Source organism: Phyllobates terribilis, unplaced genomic scaffold, assembly GCF_046119375.1.
Source record: "Phyllobates terribilis strain yellow unplaced genomic scaffold, ASM4611937v1 Scaffold_11__3_contigs__length_659146591, whole genome shotgun sequence".
Lineage (NCBI taxonomy): Eukaryota > Metazoa > Chordata > Amphibia > Anura > Dendrobatidae > Phyllobates > Phyllobates terribilis.
In genome coordinates this window covers 472609091-472626059 of record NW_027362771.1, presented here as the reverse complement: position 1 = coordinate 472626059, position 16969 = coordinate 472609091, and the positions used below count along the sequence as shown (strand labels likewise).

Below are 16969 nucleotides of genomic sequence, written 5' to 3'. Positions count from 1 at the left end.
CCTTCTCCCCCTTGAACCCTTCATTCACTTAAAATAAATTGCTAAAATCCATCCTGCTCAAAACAGTTAGGATTGTCAGCTCACTGAAAAATGAAAAATCAGATTGTATGTGCTTATTGACATTTATGGAGAGGAGCAGAGTTTCAACATAGACAAGAACTGTTGGTTTCTAGTAAATATTTTAGCTTGCTACTGCGCTGGATTCACATCTGCCCTGCTCAGCATTGCTGCATGATGTCATTCATGCTGCTTTTTTTAACTTTACTTAAAGACAGGCTAGAAGGACTACCTCATATCTATGTGTACTATGTATGGGAGCCATCATAACAGCAGGTCTTCACCCTCTAACTCAGAGACAACTGAAAATTAGAGAGAGAGCGCGCTGAAAGGATAACTGGTAAAAAAAAATGCAGGATGCAAGTCGTATAATGGCCAGGAATGTTGTTATTCCTCATGTACACAACAGCAGCTTATTTTGCAATGACAGGTATATTCTGAAAGTTACGTAAAATGACAGGAACATTTTATTTGTATAACTCTGGACAAACCATTTTAAAAATCGCAACCATCATTATCAGCAATGTCAATTTTAGTACAATATAATACCTTCATTCCTCAGATGGGTGACAGGTCCATGGGGTCAGTGCTCAGCCACCTGCGAAAAAGGCTTCCAGCAGAGGGAGGTGTCCTGTGTCTTCCAACTGCAGAATGGTACATATGTGAACACCCGGGATATTTACTGCACGGGACCCAAACCTGCGGCCAGACAGCCATGTGAAGGGCAAGACTGCCTGTCCATCTGGGAGGCTTCAGAGTGGTCAGAGGTAAGGATTTCATAACAGTACAGTCGTCTTAAAGTTTTATGTGGAGTTGATGTCTTTGTATTAACATTTGTCATATAACATGTATATGTGTGGATGCAGTTTTAAAAAATTTCATCCACAGGCTGCAGAGACAACCATCTGTTTAAATGAACCATCACTGTGGATTTACATCTGCAGGATGTCAATTTATGCAGCAGATTTCACTCATTGCAATGCACAGGCTGAAACGTACGTCAGCTGTGAATTTTCACAATGAAACATAGACCAGATTTTCCATTGTAGAAACTCCGTAACAGATACTTTCTAAAGACTCATATCCAAAAAGCATTGTTTTCTAGGGAGCTTTAAAGGGAACATGACAGTTGATACATGCTGCCCGATCCACAGGAATCATGTATCAGACACTGGCTGTATGACTTCAGCCATAAACATTGTTTAAAAGCTGCTGGGGACCAAGCCATACAGGAATCTAGTCGGACAGGCGGGTCTTCAGTAGCCTCTCCCCACCCTCTGCCCTGGGGCGACAGGTCTCTCCCTATACACGCCGTCAGTCACTGGCAGTGGGCAAGGAGAGGCCTCCTGGTACCAACCTGTCTGACTAGTCTTCAGCGCAGCTCGTCCCTGGCAGCTATTAAACAATGTTTTTCTTTCAAAGGCCGCAACATTTCAGAGTTAAACATATATGGCTGAAATCATGCAGCCACGGTCTGATACATGCTGCCCATGTCAGCTGTCAGGTCCCCTTTCATAGCGTGCCATTCTAGTGCATAGGACTAAATCATGTGGACATTCAGGCCCCAATTCATCATTTGCAGGGTTTTTATTTTAATCACTTTTCTTTTTTTGTCTTGTGGTATTTTGCTGATATTTACTGCGCAAAATTCATCATAGTAGTTCATGGATTTGGATAAAAGTAAAAAAATAAGCTTTTTTTTCCTGTTAATAAAGATTTTTGCGACTTTTATAACAAAAAGTCGTATCTTTTTCAAGATGTCTGAAAACATGCGACTTTTTAAAAATGGGTATAAAACCAGACTGGGGGGAAACTACAGTGAAGTGGCTCCAAATTTTGCGGCTTTTTAAAAAGTAAGAAGAAAACATCTGGAATCGCTATACTCTACCCACAAAGATGAAGACAAAAAAAGGAACAGTCGAGCACGTGTAAAATAGACATCAAAAAAGGCTCAAATAGAATAATGAATTGGGTGCAAACAAAGACGCAAAACTAGACAAAAAAAAGGCGCAAAGGCCATGATGAACTACGGCCTCAGAGCGTTTTTTTTACCATGAGATTCTGTAAATATTTGACAAGACATCGAGAGCGGTTCTGTCAGACTCCATACATACAGAGGTATTCTTCCATTGACTATCTCCGTTCATACAGCGCCTGATGAAGTCTGTATGTCAGTACAGTTGGACTCTCAGTTAGGACACCTAAACCTGAACGAGTGACAACATGATAATGATATAAGTAGCAATTGTTGCCTTTTTTTGTATAGATCATTAGCTAATAGATGGACCTGTCTTACGGTAAGACCTGGGTCAGATTAGATGCCAGATTTTAGGATGGAGTTTAGTTCATGGAATCATATTTCCCAAAAATGAATGATTCTGCTTTGAAGTTGGCACAAATTGTTTCTGCTGCTTTATGTTCATTATTAAGGAATTACTTCCGAATGAAGGTCAGGAAGTCAGGGCTTACAAAAAATTAAATGGGACCATTTCCAGATACTAAATGAAGAATGTCTTTTGTTGCTGCTCTGATTTGAGGGTTTTTCTCATGTTGGCCACTGTTCAGTCACTTCAGCTCCCAGATCAAATTTTGCCCAACGGCAGTGTTATATATCAGTGCACCAGGGAGCTTTTGTTATAGTGCACATTATAAATCAGCCATATACAGTACAGACCAAAAGTTTGGACACACCTTCTCATCTAAAGATTTTTCTGTATTTTCATGACTATGAAAATTGTACATTCACATTGAAGGCATCAAAACTATGAATTAACACATGTGGAATTATATACTTAACAAAAAAGTGTGAAACAACTGAAAATATGTCTTATATTCTAGGTTCTTCAAAGTAGCCACCTTTTGCTTTGATGACTGCTTTGCACACTCTTGGCATTCTCTTGATGAGCTTCAAGACGTAGTCACCGGCAATGGTTTTCACTTCACAGGTGTGCTCTGTCAGGTTTAATAAGTGGGATTTCTTGCCTATAAATGGGGTTGGAACCATCAGTTGTGTTGTGCAGAAGTCTGGTGGATACACAGCTGATAGTCCTACTGAATAGACTGTTAGAATTTGTATTATGGCAAGAAAAAAGCAGCTAAGTAAAGAAAAACGAGTGGCCATCATTACTTTAAGAAATGAAGGTCAGTCAGTCAGTCCGAAAAAATTGGGAAAACTTTGAAAGTGTCCCCAAGTGCAGTTGCAAAAACCAACAAGCGCTACAAAGAAACTGGCTCACATGAGGACCGCCCCAGGAAAGGAAGACCAAGAGTCACCTCTGCTTCTGAGGATAAGTTTATCCGAGTCACCAGCCTCAGAAATCGCAGGTTAACAGCAGCTCAGATTAGAGACCAGGTCAATGCCACACAGAGTTCTAGCAGCAGACACATCTCTACAACAACTGTTAAGAGGAGACTTTGTGCAGTAGGCCTTTATGGTAAAATAGATGCTAGGAAACCACTGCTAAGGACAGGCAACAAGCAGGAGAGACTTGTTTGGGCTAAAGAACACAAGGAATGGACATTAGACCAGTGGAAATCTGTGCTTTCGTCTGATGAGTCCAAATTTGAGATCTTTGGTTCCAACCATCGTGTCTTTGTGCGACGCAGAAAAGGTGAACGGATGGACTCTACATGCCTGGTTCCCACTGTGAAGCATGGAGGAGGAGGTGTGATGGTGTGGGGGTGCTTTGCTAGTGACACTGTTGGGGATTTATTCAAAATTGAAGGCATACTGAACCAGCATGGCCACCACAGCATCTTGCAGCGGCATGCTATTCCATCCGGTTTGCGTTTAGTTGGACCATCATTTATTTTTCAACAGGACAATGACCCCAAACACACCTCCAGGCTGTGTAAGGGCTATTTGACCAAGAAGGAGAATGATGGGGTGCTACGCCAGATGACCTGGCCTCCACAGTCACCAGACCTGAACCCAATCGAGATGGTTTGGGGTGAGCTGGACAGCAGAGTGAAGGCAAAAGGGCCAACAAGTGCTAAGCATCTCTGGGAACTCCTTCAAGATTGTTGGAAGACCATTTCCGGTGACTGCCTCTTGAAGCTCATCAAGAGAATGCCAAGAGTGTGCCAAGCAGTCATCAAAGCAAAAGGTGGCTACTTTGAAGAACCTAGAATATAAGACATATTTTCAGTTGTTTCACACTTTTTTGTTAAGTATATAATTCCACATGTGTTAATTCATAGTTTTGATGCCTTCAGTGTGAATGCACAATTTTCACAGTCATGAAAATACAGAAAAATCTTTAAATGAGAAGGTGTGTCCAAACTTTTGGTCTATACTGTACATGGTCATCAAATAAAATGTAAGTTTGTATGTAAAATCCTATTCTGTAGCGGTTCTGTTAACCATGGCGATAAATGTATGGCAATGTTTCCTCCATTTCATATGTAAGCACTAGGACAGATACATCTAATCAAGATGTAGGGGACAGATGGAAGATAGTAAGACCACAAGATCAGACTACACCGGGTTTTGATTGTAGTCTGTAACTACGGAGACATATGAGTTTGCATAAAAGCTGTAGATACCAAGTGGTATGATACTTTCAACAAGACTGTTTGCAAACATGCTTTATTTTAGATGCCTTATTTACAGTGACATGTAAAAATTTGGGCACCCCTGGTCAAAATAACTTATTGTTACTAACAGTTAAGCAAGTTGAAGATGAAGTGATCTCTAAAAGGCCTAAAGTTAAAGATGACACATTTCCTTTGCATCTTTTACAAAAAGGAAAATGGGCCAATGCAAAAGTTTGGGCACCCTGCATGGTCAGTACCTAGTAGCACCCCCTTTTGAAAGTATCACAGCTTGTAAACCCTTTTTGTAGCCAGACAAGAGTCTTTTCAATTCTTATTTGAGGGATTTTCATCCATTCTTCCTTGGAAAATTCTTCCAGTTCTGTGAGATTCCTGGGTCGTCTTGCATGCACTGATATTGTGAGGTCTAGCCACAGATTTTAAATGATGTTCAGATTAGGGGACTGTAAGGGCCATTTTAAAACCTTCAGCTTGCACCTTTTGGTGTTGTCTATTGTGGATTTTGACATGTGTTTAGGATCATTATTTATTTGTAGAAGCCATCCTCTTTTCAACTTCAGCTTTTTTACAGATGATGTTATGTTTGCATCAAGAATTTGTTGAAATGTCATTGAATCCATTCTTCCCTCTACCTGTGAAATGTTCCCCGTGCCATTGGCTGCAACACAACCCCAAAGCATGATTGATCCACCCCCATGCTTAACGGTTGGCAATATGTTCTTTTCCTGAAATTCTGGGCCCTTTTTTCTCCACACATACTTTTGATCATTGTGACCAAAGAGTTCTATTTTAACCTCCATCGGTCCACAAGACTTGTTTCCAAAATGCATAAGGCTTGTTTAGATGTTCTTTTGCATACTTCGGACGCTGAATTTTATGGTGAGGACGCAGGAGAGGTTTTCTTCTGATGACTCAACTGTCACTGAAATTTTGCTTGGTCTTCCAGACCTTATCTTTACCTCCACTGTACCTGTTAACTGCCATTTCTTAATTACATTTCGAACTCAGGAAAGGGCAACTTGAAAACACTTTGCTATCTTCTTATATCCTTCTCCTGCTTTGTGGCCCTTCACCATTTTCATTTTCAGAGTGCTGGGCAGCTGCTTAGAAGAACCCATGGCTGCTGTTTTTTTTGGCACAAGGAGGCTGGGTTTTTATAAAGCTGGGAAATTTGCATCACCTGGCCCTTCCTAACAATGATAGTGAACAAGTCATGACCCTAACAGGCTAATTAAGGTCTGAATCCTTGGTCAAAGTTATCTGAGCACATAAATCTCCAAGGGTGCCCAAACGTTAACACCGGCCCATTTTCCTTTTTGTAATTTTTAAAATGATAAAAATTACAATATATATTTTTTTTGCCTAAAATACAAAGGAAATGTGTCTTTAACTTTAGCCCTTTTAGAGATCATTTCATCTTCAACTTGCTTAACTGTTCACAATAACAGTAATTTTGACCAGGGGTGCCCAAACTTTTACATGCTACTGTGCAAAATTGGTTGCAAAATTGGGCATATCATTTAACCACAATTTCTTCTGAATTACGGTTTGAGCTGGCATGAGTAAGGCTGCATTCACACATTTATGTCCATTTTTTTAAACAGACAGGACAGGGACCCATAGAGTTCAATTGATCCATACATACACCTGTTTTACAAATCCTTGTTTCTGATCCATGAGACTCAGACATGTTCTATTCTCCTCTGTTTAGTGGACCAGACTAGGTTATTAATGTCTATGGTGATCCGTTAAAAACAGATGAAAAACAGACAACATACTTTTTACTTCAGTTTTCCATCCGTATTCAATAAATTTTCAGCTGATCAATTGTTAACTGTAAATAGATAAAAATAAGTTCAGAAAGTCTACATCCTTCAGTTTTCAGATGAGAAAAATGATCCGTTTTACACAGAAGTAAAAATGGAATCGGATGTGTGAATGTAGCCTTAGACTTACAAGTCTATCTGTCTCTCTTGACCTGTCTATTTTCGTAAATATTTGCTTTTTCCACTTAACAATAGTTTTGCGCTAGCTTTTGTCAGAAATTTGCATTTTGTTGCTACTCCGTTGTTCATCCTGGAAATGAATGAAACAGTTGCCATTCTTGTTGCAAATAGGATATCTCCTTACACAGTTTGAGACTGCCAACACTGATTAACAATGTCAGACTGTCTAGTGTCACAATTGACAAGTAGAATCAAGATGTAATTATTTAGTTCCAGGAGGAATAATGCACAATGCATAGTTCTAATATTCGATTCTCCAGCATGGGGGAATGCTTGGATTTATTAAGACACATCAGTAGCGCTCTTTGTCGAGCTCATCCAACCTCTTTACATGTATATATATTCCTTATGTGTATATAAGTGCTCTACTGACTGTGGCCGGGGCACCAAGAAGAGGCGAATATCCTGCACCAATACCAGGGGTAAATGTGATTCTGCTACAAGGCCCAGAGAGGAGGAGGAATGTGAGGACTACACTGGCTGCTATGAGTGGAAGACGGGAGACTGGTCCAAGGTTCGTAGATTACATGTTCATAGACGCCGTGCCTGAAAAACTTTACATGTGTAACTTAATGAATCTTAAAGCAATAATGCTGAAACAGCAAGTAGTCCTTCTATAAAAGCACATATGTTGCCTATTAAACGTGAAGAACACTGACATCACTGATGCCCTAAGGAAAGCATTCACAATACCTAATTCTTAATTCGTTGTTGTTAGGACCCTTGCTGTGAACTTGGTCCTGCTCCAAAAGTGCATTGATTTCAGATATCTGCTATTATCAGTGCATCATTTATTAACAATTCACAATTACAGGCACATTAACGCTATAGTCAGTCCCTCCCCAGCCAGTACTGGCTGATGACAGAGAACAATAGTTTTCATTATACTGCACAGGGTGTGAAGTATTTGCCATGAGGTTTTCCACATGTGTATTTCTGTTTTATTGGCTTTTGTCCTTGTTCTATGTGAACATTTACTTTTGCACCAGTGGTGCCCCCTTTTCACCCCGTTATTTTCCATTTACAGTGCTCTTCCACTTGTGGGAAAGGCTTGCAGTCTCGTGTGGTACAGTGTATGCACAAGGTGACTGGCCGCCACGGAAATGATTGTTCCTTCTTGTCCAAGCCAGTGGCCTACAGGCAGTGTCACCAAGAAGCCTGTAATGAAAAAATGAATGCCAACACCATCACGTCCCCCAGACTCGGTTTGTAATATGGAAAGACTCCTATTGTTGTTTCGTTGTTAACTTGATGTAGGAAGGATGGAAAATGGTTTTCAAGTCATTCTTCTGAGCCGTCTAAGAGCAGAGACAGGAGCAACCTGTGACACTGGACTGCTCTCCTGTGGACAGCTCTTTTCATAGAATCATAGAATGGTAGAGTTGGAAGGGACCTCCTGGGTCATCTGGTCCAACCCCCTGCTCAAAGCAGGATTCACTAGATCATCTCAGACAGATGTCTGTCGAGCCTCTGTTTGAAGACGTCCATTGAAGGGGAACTCACCACCTCTCGTGGCAGCCTGTTCCACTCATTGATCACCCTAACTGTCAAAAAGTTTTTTCTAATATCTAATCTGTGTCTCCTCCCATTTAGTTTCATCCCATTGCTTCTAGTCTTTCCTTGTGCAAATGAGAATAAAGATGATCCTTCTACAATGTGACAGCCCTTGACATATTTGTAGACAGCTATTAAGTCTCCTCTCAGTCTTCTTTTTTGCAAGCTAAACATTCCCAAATCCTGCAACCGTTCCTCATAGGACATGGTTTGCAGACCAGTCACCATTCTGGTCGCTCTTCTCTGAACTTGCTCCAGTTTGTCTATGTCTTTTTTAAAATGTGGTGCCCAAAACTGTACACAGTATTCCAGATGAGGTCTGACCAAAGAGGAGTAAAGACCGATAATGACTTCACGTGATCTAGACTGTATGCTTCTGTTAATACATCCCAGAATTGTATTTGCCTTTTTTGCTGCTGCATCACACTGTTGACTCATGTTCAGTCTATGATCTATTAGTATACCTAAGTCTTTTTCACATGTACTGTTGCTTAGCTCTATTCCTCCCATTCTGTATATGCTTTTTTCATTTTTATTGCCCAGATGTAGTACTTTGCATTTTTCCCTGTTAAAAACCATTCTGTTGGTTGCTGCCCACTGCTCCAGTTTATTTAGGTCTTTTTGAATCCTCTCTCTCTCTTCTCTAGTATTAGCTATCCCTCCTAGCTTTGTGTCATCAGCAAATTTAATCAGTTTACCCTCAATTCCTTCATCTAAATCATTGATAAAGATGTTGAACAATACAGGTCCCAGGACGGAGCCCTGTGGTACCCCACTTGAGACATTCATCCAGCTGGATGTGGGATACTTCTTCACAGCTAGCACTATTGTATAGGCATAAACCTAAGGCTATGTCCACACACGTTGTGTTTTTTTTACTGCTGCAAATCTGCTGCTAAGGCTATGTTCATACACAATGTATTTTGCTGTGTATTTTGCAGCAGATTTTTATGTAAATTTTCAGCTGCGTCTAGCAGTACCAGCAAAGTGTGAGAAACGAGAATTCTCTGTTCACACATGTTGCTTTTTGTTTCCTGCATATTTTCTGCCTTGCTTGCATATTTGGAAAATAGAACATGTCACTTCTTTCAGCGTTTCTGCAGCAGAAAACTCACCTGCGTTTTTGCTGCGTATTTTTCCCCCATAAGAAGAAATGGGTGGTCAAAAATACGCAGCAAATATGCAGCAAAAACGCACCAAAACTTGCATTTTTTATGTAGCTGTTTTCCTGCCAGAGAAAAGTTAGCAGCAGAAAAAAACACGTGTGTGAACATAGCCTAATACTTTATGCAAAAAGCTTCTTCAGAGAGGATGAGGACAGGAACTCTAGTGCCCCCTATTGGATGTAGCAAACCAAAAGGCCATATGACTTAGGATAAGCCAAAGCTGACATTCCATTTTCAGACACGTGTTTCAGGAGTTTTGCCCCTCATGAGTGCAATGAAGGAGAGACAAGGCTTCTGACAGGGTCTTTAGAGGTAACGTTTCTTCTTGTGGAGAGCGTCAAGTTGGTGTAAGGAGAATTACAGACCATTCAATGCTTCTCTGGGAATTTCAATATATTGTATTACGGTATAACTGTCATCTCTATTTGGACATCCTGTGGCTGTGGGTCTCTACTGTCCAGGCATTGCTGTATTGGTTATACGGCTATATATCAAGTAGTACATGCCATAGTGCCACTTTCCAGGCACTATGCATTATTTGGGTACCTTCAAAAGTAGCGGAAATGCTGCAGATGGTAAACACACAATGAATTACAGTTGCAGCAAAGTGGATGAGCTCTTAAAGGGAATCAGTAAGAATAACCCTCCTAAGCCGTCTGGGCATGCAGGTCATAGAAAGTTGAATAATGAATATGTAAATGAGCTGTTAAGATTTGTGGATGGAAATAAATCCACTGAGAATCTGCATTCAGAGCTTATTTTAAATGAAGGTTGGAATTACCAGTGTGAGACATGTAGATCAGGAGAGCAGACTGTCAGTCATTACACGTCTCACACTGATGATGCCCCCTTTCATTTAAAATTAAGCAGATTCTCGGGGAGATCTATATAGAGCCCATAGATCTTAACAGCTCATTTGCATATAAGAAAACGTGGATTTCTCTGGAATAAGACATCGGATCGCAGATAACAAGTTATCCCTTTAGTCAATTTTCTATGAGCTGCATGCCCATATACAGTGGAGAAATTAAGTATTTGATACACTTCTGATTTTGTAAGTTTTCCCACCTACTAAGAATGAAGAGGTCTGTAATTTTTATTGTAGTTACACTTCACCTGTGAGAGACAGAATCTAAAAAAAAAAATCTGAAAATCACATTGTATGATTTTTACATAATTAATTTGCATTTTATTGCATGAAATAAGTATTTGATACAATAGAAAAACAGAACTTAATATTTGGTACAGAAACCTTTGTTTGCAATTACAGAGGTCAGACGTTTCCTGTAGTTTCCAAGTTTGCATACTGGGATTTTGGCCCACTCCTCCATACAGATCTTCTCCAGATCTTTCAGGTTTCGGGGCTGTAGCTGGACAACATTGAGTTTCAGCTCCCTCCAAAGATTTTCTATTGGGTTCAGATCTGGAGACTGGCAAGGCCACTCCAAGACCTTGAAATGCTTCTTACAGAGCCACTCCTTAGTTGCCATAGCTGTGTGTTTCGGGTCATTATCATGCTGGAAAACCCAGCCACTACACTTCCTTCAATGCTCTTACTGAAGGAAGGAGGTTGTTGGCCAAAATCTTGCGATACATGACCCCATCCATCCTCCTTTCAATACGGTGCAGTCATCCTGTCCCTTTTACAGAAAAGCACCCCCAAAGTATGATGTCTCCCCCACCATGCTTCACGGGTGGGATGGTGTTCCTGGGGTTGTACTCATCCTTCTTCCTCCAAACACGACAAATGGAGTTGATACCAAAAAGTTCTATTTTGATCTCATCTCACCACATGACCATCTCCAATGCCTCCTCTAGATCATCCAGATCGTCATTGGTGAACTTCAAATGGGCCTGGACATGTGTTGGAATGAGCAGAGGGACCTTGCATGCCCTTTAGGATTTTAATCCATGATGGTGTACTGTGTTACTAATGGTAATGTTTGAGACTGTGGTCCCAGTTCTCTTCAGGTCATTGACCAGGTCCTCCCATGTAGTTCTGGGCTGATTCCTGACCTTTCTCAGAATCATCCTTACCCCATGAGGTGAGATCTTGCATGGAGCCCCAGACCGAGGAAGATTGAGAGTCCTCTTGTTTTTTTCCATTTTCCAATAATTGTGCTAACAGTTGTTGCCTTCTCAACAAGCTGCGTGCCTATTGTCCTGCAGCCCATCCTAGCCTTGTGCAGGTCTACAATTTTGTCCCTGGTGTCTTTAGACAGCTCTTTGTTCTTGGCCATGGTGGAGAGCTTGGAGTGGGATTGAGTGTGTGGATGTCTTTTATACAGGTAACAAGTTCAAACAGGTGCAATTAATACAGGTAATGAGTGCAGAGTAGGAGGGCTTCTTAAAGAAAAACTAGCAGGACTGTGAAAGCCAGAATTCTGGCTGGTTGGTAGGTGATCAAGTACTTATTTCATGCAATAAAATGCAATTTAATTATTTAAAAATCATACAATGTGATTTTCTGGTTTTTATTTTTAGATTCTCTCACAGTTAAAATATATCTACGATAAAAATTACAGACCTCTCCATTCTTTGTAGGTTGGAAAACAATCAAAATCGTCAGTGTATCAAATACTTATTTTCCCCACTGTAGATGGCTTAGGGAGGTCGATCCTACTGACAGATTCCCTTTAAAAATCCTCATCCACACATTGCGGAAAAATTAAAATTGACACGTGGTGCAGTTTTTATATTCGCAGAATGTCAAGATTTTTTGCAGATTTTCTCCACAGATTTCAAATTCATGGCAAATCTGCGGCATGTAAAACTTTTGAATTTTGTGCCAAACTCTGCAATTAATTTTTTCCCCCTACCATATGGACATACCAGAAAGGTGATGTAATGTGGCAAGACTCTTGGTGCTGCCCATCTTAAACAGTACTTCTACTTGGTACTAAAACTTAGAGCCTAGTGGTTTGTGATATAGTATGATATAGATGAGCAGAGACCACTCCCCTCTGTTTAACAGCTGCCTGCACTTTGTAGCAAATATATTTGTGAGCTGGACGTCTTGCATCGTCTGCCAGAGTAGCATAGAAGTGTAGCATAAAAGTGTATTGCAGAAGTATACAGCTCTGAATTAAACCTGAATTGAACCTGAAGGGAGCTGGATAGTCAGTCACAGTAAACCATGTTCCTGTTAGTTTTCACTCTCTCCTCTATAATCCTTCACTTTCTACTAACCCCCCCCCCTAATTCCTACTCCTAGTAAGGAACTGGTCATCTCTTCCTCCATCCACCTCACCTCCTCCTCAGAACTATTCCTCAACATACAATCCTGCATCTCTAAACACAAACAGCCACCTCATGCCCTCTCCTGCTAACACTTTCTCTGCTCCTCCTCACTGCTGGCGATATCTCTCCAAATCCCGGCGCCCCACCACCACATCCCCACAGTCACTTCTACCTTTCATCCTAGATCTAGCACACATTTCCGCAACCTCTCTAACCTTATACCCATCCGCCCAGCCCCCGCTTCCCCAGTCCCACTAACAGGAACTTTATGGAACGCTCGCTCCATCTGCAACAAACTTTCCTACATCCATGATCTTTTCATCACTAACAAACTTTCCTTCCTCGCCATCACCGAAACCTGGCTCACCCTGTGACACAGCCTCTCCAGCTGCACTTTCGTACGGCGGACTCCACCTTTCCCACACACCCCGCCCCAGCGGCAAGCATGGTGGACGAATTGACTTTCTCCTGTCAGACAACTGCTCCTTCTCACATATTCCACTGCCACCTTCCATTACTCTCCCCTCTTTTGAAGTGCACTGAGTGCGTATTTACTCCCCCTCCAACTGGATGTCATTTACCGTCCCCCATGGGCAAGCTACCACCTTCTTAGACCACTTCACCAGCTGGCTACTTCACTTCCTTTCCGCTGACATCCCCACTATCATAATGGGCGATTTCAACATCCCCATTGACACTTCCCACTCATCTGTCTCCAAGCTTCTACCCTCACTTTCTCCTTCGGCCTTACTCAGTTGTCTTCCGCAGCCACTCACAAAGATGGACACACACTGGACCTCATCGTCACTCGCCTCTGTTTCCTATCCAACCTCTCTAACTCTCCTCTCCCTTTTTCTGACCACAGCTTACTCACATTCTCTCCCCTCTCCTATCCAGGTCCACAATCCCCCATCCAGAAACTTGCACACCCTCGCAGAAATCTCAATCACCTCAACCTACACTCACTCTCTGAATCCCTCCTCCCTTTTACATAAATTCCCTACACGATGCAGATGCTGCTGCCACCTTATATAACACCACAACAGCTGCAGTTCTTGAATCGGTCACCCCCCTCATACATACCAAAGCTCACACAATCAACAGGCAACCCTGGCACACCAGCCTGACTAAAGAACTGAGACAGGCTTCCAGGGTTCCTGAGCGGAGATGGAAAAGGTCCCACTCCAACGAGCACTTCATCGCATTCAAACAAGCCCTCACTACTTTCAGGTCCACACTCACTGCAGCAAAACAAACATACTTCTCATCTCTGTCTCACAACCCTAAACAGCTATTCAGTACTTTTAATTCTCTCCTCCGTCCCCCAGCACCTCCTCCCTCTCCACTCATCTCAGCTGAAGACTTTGCCTCATTCTTAAAGCAGAAGACTGATACCATCAGACAAAGCTTTTGCCATAAGTCCACACAGTCCCTCCTCATATCTACTCAACTCTCCTCCTCCAAAACCAGCTTCTTCGCCATCACGGAAGATCAACTTTCCTCTTTACTCTCCAAGTCACATCTCACCACCTGTGAACTTGACCCAATCCTGTACCACCTCATCCCAAACCTTACCACAGTCTTCATCCCAACCCTAACCCACCTCTTCAACCTGTCACTAACAGCTGGTGTCTTCCCTTCATGCTTCAAACATGCCTCGATCACACCCATCCTCAAAAGCCATCGCTAGACCCATCCTCTCTGTCTGGCTATCGCCCCATATCACTTCTCCTCTATGCCTCAAAACTCCCGGAACAACACTTTCATCTTGAGCTATTCTCTCACCTCTCCTCCTGCTCCCTCTTTGACTTCCTCCAATCTGGCTTCCGACCGCACCATTCTACTGAAACTGCCGACTAAAGTCACCAACGATCTACTGACCGCCAAATCCAAGCAACACTACTCTGTCCTTCTCTTTCTGTACCTGTCATCTGCCTTTGACACAGTAGACCATTCCCACAGACTTGACCCTATCTTGGATATCCTCATACCTAACAGACAGGACATTCAGTGTCTCCCACTCCTACACCACCTCCTCATCTCGCCCCCTATCTGTCGGTGTCCCCCAAGGCTCAGTTCTAGGACCCCTACTCTTCTCCAGTTACACCTTCGACCTGGGACAGATCAGAGTTTCACGGCTTTCAGTATCATTTCTATGCTGACGACACACAGATCTACCTCTCTGGACCTTATATCACCTCCTTACTAACCAGAATCCCACAATGTCTGTCCGCTATTTCATCTTTCTTCTCTGCTAGATTCCTCAAACTTAATATGGATAAAACTGAATTCATCATTTTTCCCCCATCTCGCTCAACGCCCCCCCATCTGACCTATCCATCAAAGTCAATGGCTGTCCATTCTCCCCAGTCCCGCAAGCTCGCTGCCTCGGGGTAACCCTTGACTCTGATCTCTCCTTCAAACCTCATATCCAAGCCATTTCCACTTCCTGCCGACTCCAGCTCAAAAATATTTCCCGGATCCACACATTCCTCAACTATGAATTTGCAAAAACTCTAGTGCACGCCCTCATCCTCTCTCGCCTCAACTACTGCAACTTCCTGGTCTGTGGCCTCCCTTCTAACACTCTCGTACCCCTCCAATCTATCCTAAACTCTGCTGTCCGACTAATCCACCTGTCCCCCAGCTATTCCCCGGCCTCTCCCCTCTGTCAATCTCTTCACTGGCTCCCCATTGCCCAGAGACTCCAGTTCAAAACCCTAACCATGGCATATAAAGCCATCCACAACCTGTCTCCTCCATACATCTGTGACCTAGTCTTCCGGTACTTACCTGCACGCAACCTCCGATCCTCACAAGATCTCCTTCTCTACTCCCCTCATATTTCCTCTTCCCAGAATCGTATACAAGATTTCTCCCGTGCATCCCCTCTACTCTGGAACTCCCTACCCCAACATATCAGACTCTCGCCTACCGTGGAAACCTTCAAAAGGAACCTGAAGACCCACCTCTTCCGACAAACCTACAACCTGCAGTAACCCTCGCTCCACCATACCGCTGCACAACCAGCTCTACCCTCACCTACTGTATCCTCACCCATCCCCTGTAGATTGTGAGCCCTCGCAGGCAGGGTCCTCCCTCCTCCTGTACCAGTCGCCGACTCGTTTTTATTCAAATTATTGTACTTGTTGTTTGCTATTTATACCCCTTTTAAACATGTAAAGCGCCATGGAATTAATGGCGCTATAATAATGAGTAATAATAATATATTATTTTTTATTACTTTGTTTTCTTCCAGCGGCTCTGACTTACAAGTGTACAGGTGACCAATGGACAGTGTACTGCAGAGTTGTACGAGAAAAAAACCTGTGTCAGGATATGAGGTGGTACCAGCGCTGCTGCCAAACATGCAGGGACTTCTATGCTACCAAGCTGCAGCCACAAAGCTAGTGACCCACAGCCCTGAGCAGAGAATTGCACACAGGACAGCAGTGCTACACTCAGCAAAACAAGACTTGAACACAATGGTGCTGGGTAACGATAACAGGGGGCCATGTCGTCAGATCTAAAATCACAGAACAAGTGTTGCATACTCTGTATACTGCTGAGCTTGTTCTTCTGCTTCACTGATTGTCTACTGGATGTTTAACATGCTAAATGACTTAATCTGGATTATGCAAACATATTCTCAGGCAAATCAAGCAGACTGGAGAAACTGTGATGTATTTTAGTGGTTTGCCCAAAAATGTAAAAAAACAAAACAAAAAAAAAAACATACAAAATGACATTCTTTTATGAGTGCCAGTTGCACATTGAGGTTATCTGCAATCAGCAGCTGTAAAGTGGTGCCTGACATGAAGCCGTGACCGTACTAAGGTGCTTAGTGAGTAATATATATTTGCACACGAGCAAACTGATGACAGCTATCTGTTTAGCAAAGGCTACAAGCCTGGGTTTTCTTTTTTTACTGTCACTCCATGAATATTAGACATACCAGTAAATCAGCCAGGTTCTTCCGTTCAGTAAAGCAATGTTACAGCTATATTGTATAATGTGAATATGGGGACACAGCGTGCTATGCAGTTTACTGTATAATGTGCGGAAAGAGATTAACGTGTCTTCTAGAAATACACCACTCATGTATTCTTCTTTTCCTCGTCACATATAAACTGGCATACTTTGCAGTCTTGTAGCTTGTGACTTAAAAGGAATTGTTTCTTTAAATATTGGTGCTTGTATGTAACCGGACAAGTAGCTACATAAGGTCCTGGATCACTTACTGTTTTGCTGCGTTCGGTCATGTAGTCTTACTACAAAGTGCATTTGTACCATTTTTGTTTTCTATTGGTTAAAAGATGCAACTGTCAGAGGTGACACTATATAGAAGGTAATTGTAAACCCAGCATTTAAGGGATTATTTGGAATAAAAAA

General features: G+C 42.2%; 1 protein-coding gene across 3 annotated transcripts in view; it reads left to right on the top strand.

Moving 5' to 3' along the window:
* The window catches only part of ADAMTS17 (ADAM metallopeptidase with thrombospondin type 1 motif 17), a 386286-nt gene extending 369556 nt beyond the window's left edge, over positions 1-16730 (top strand). For all 3 annotated transcript variants that reach the window (XM_073653354.1, XM_073653356.1, XM_073653355.1), the window contains 4 exons: positions 620-824; positions 6979-7131; positions 7645-7822; positions 15837-16730. In XM_073653354.1, the coding sequence (XP_073509455.1) occupies positions 620-824; positions 6979-7131; positions 7645-7822; positions 15837-15988 (688 nt within the window). In that variant the 3' untranslated portion in view covers positions 15989-16730. The remainder of the gene's footprint in view (positions 1-619; positions 825-6978; positions 7132-7644; positions 7823-15836) is intronic.
* The last annotated feature ends 239 nt before the right edge of the window (positions 16731-16969 follow it).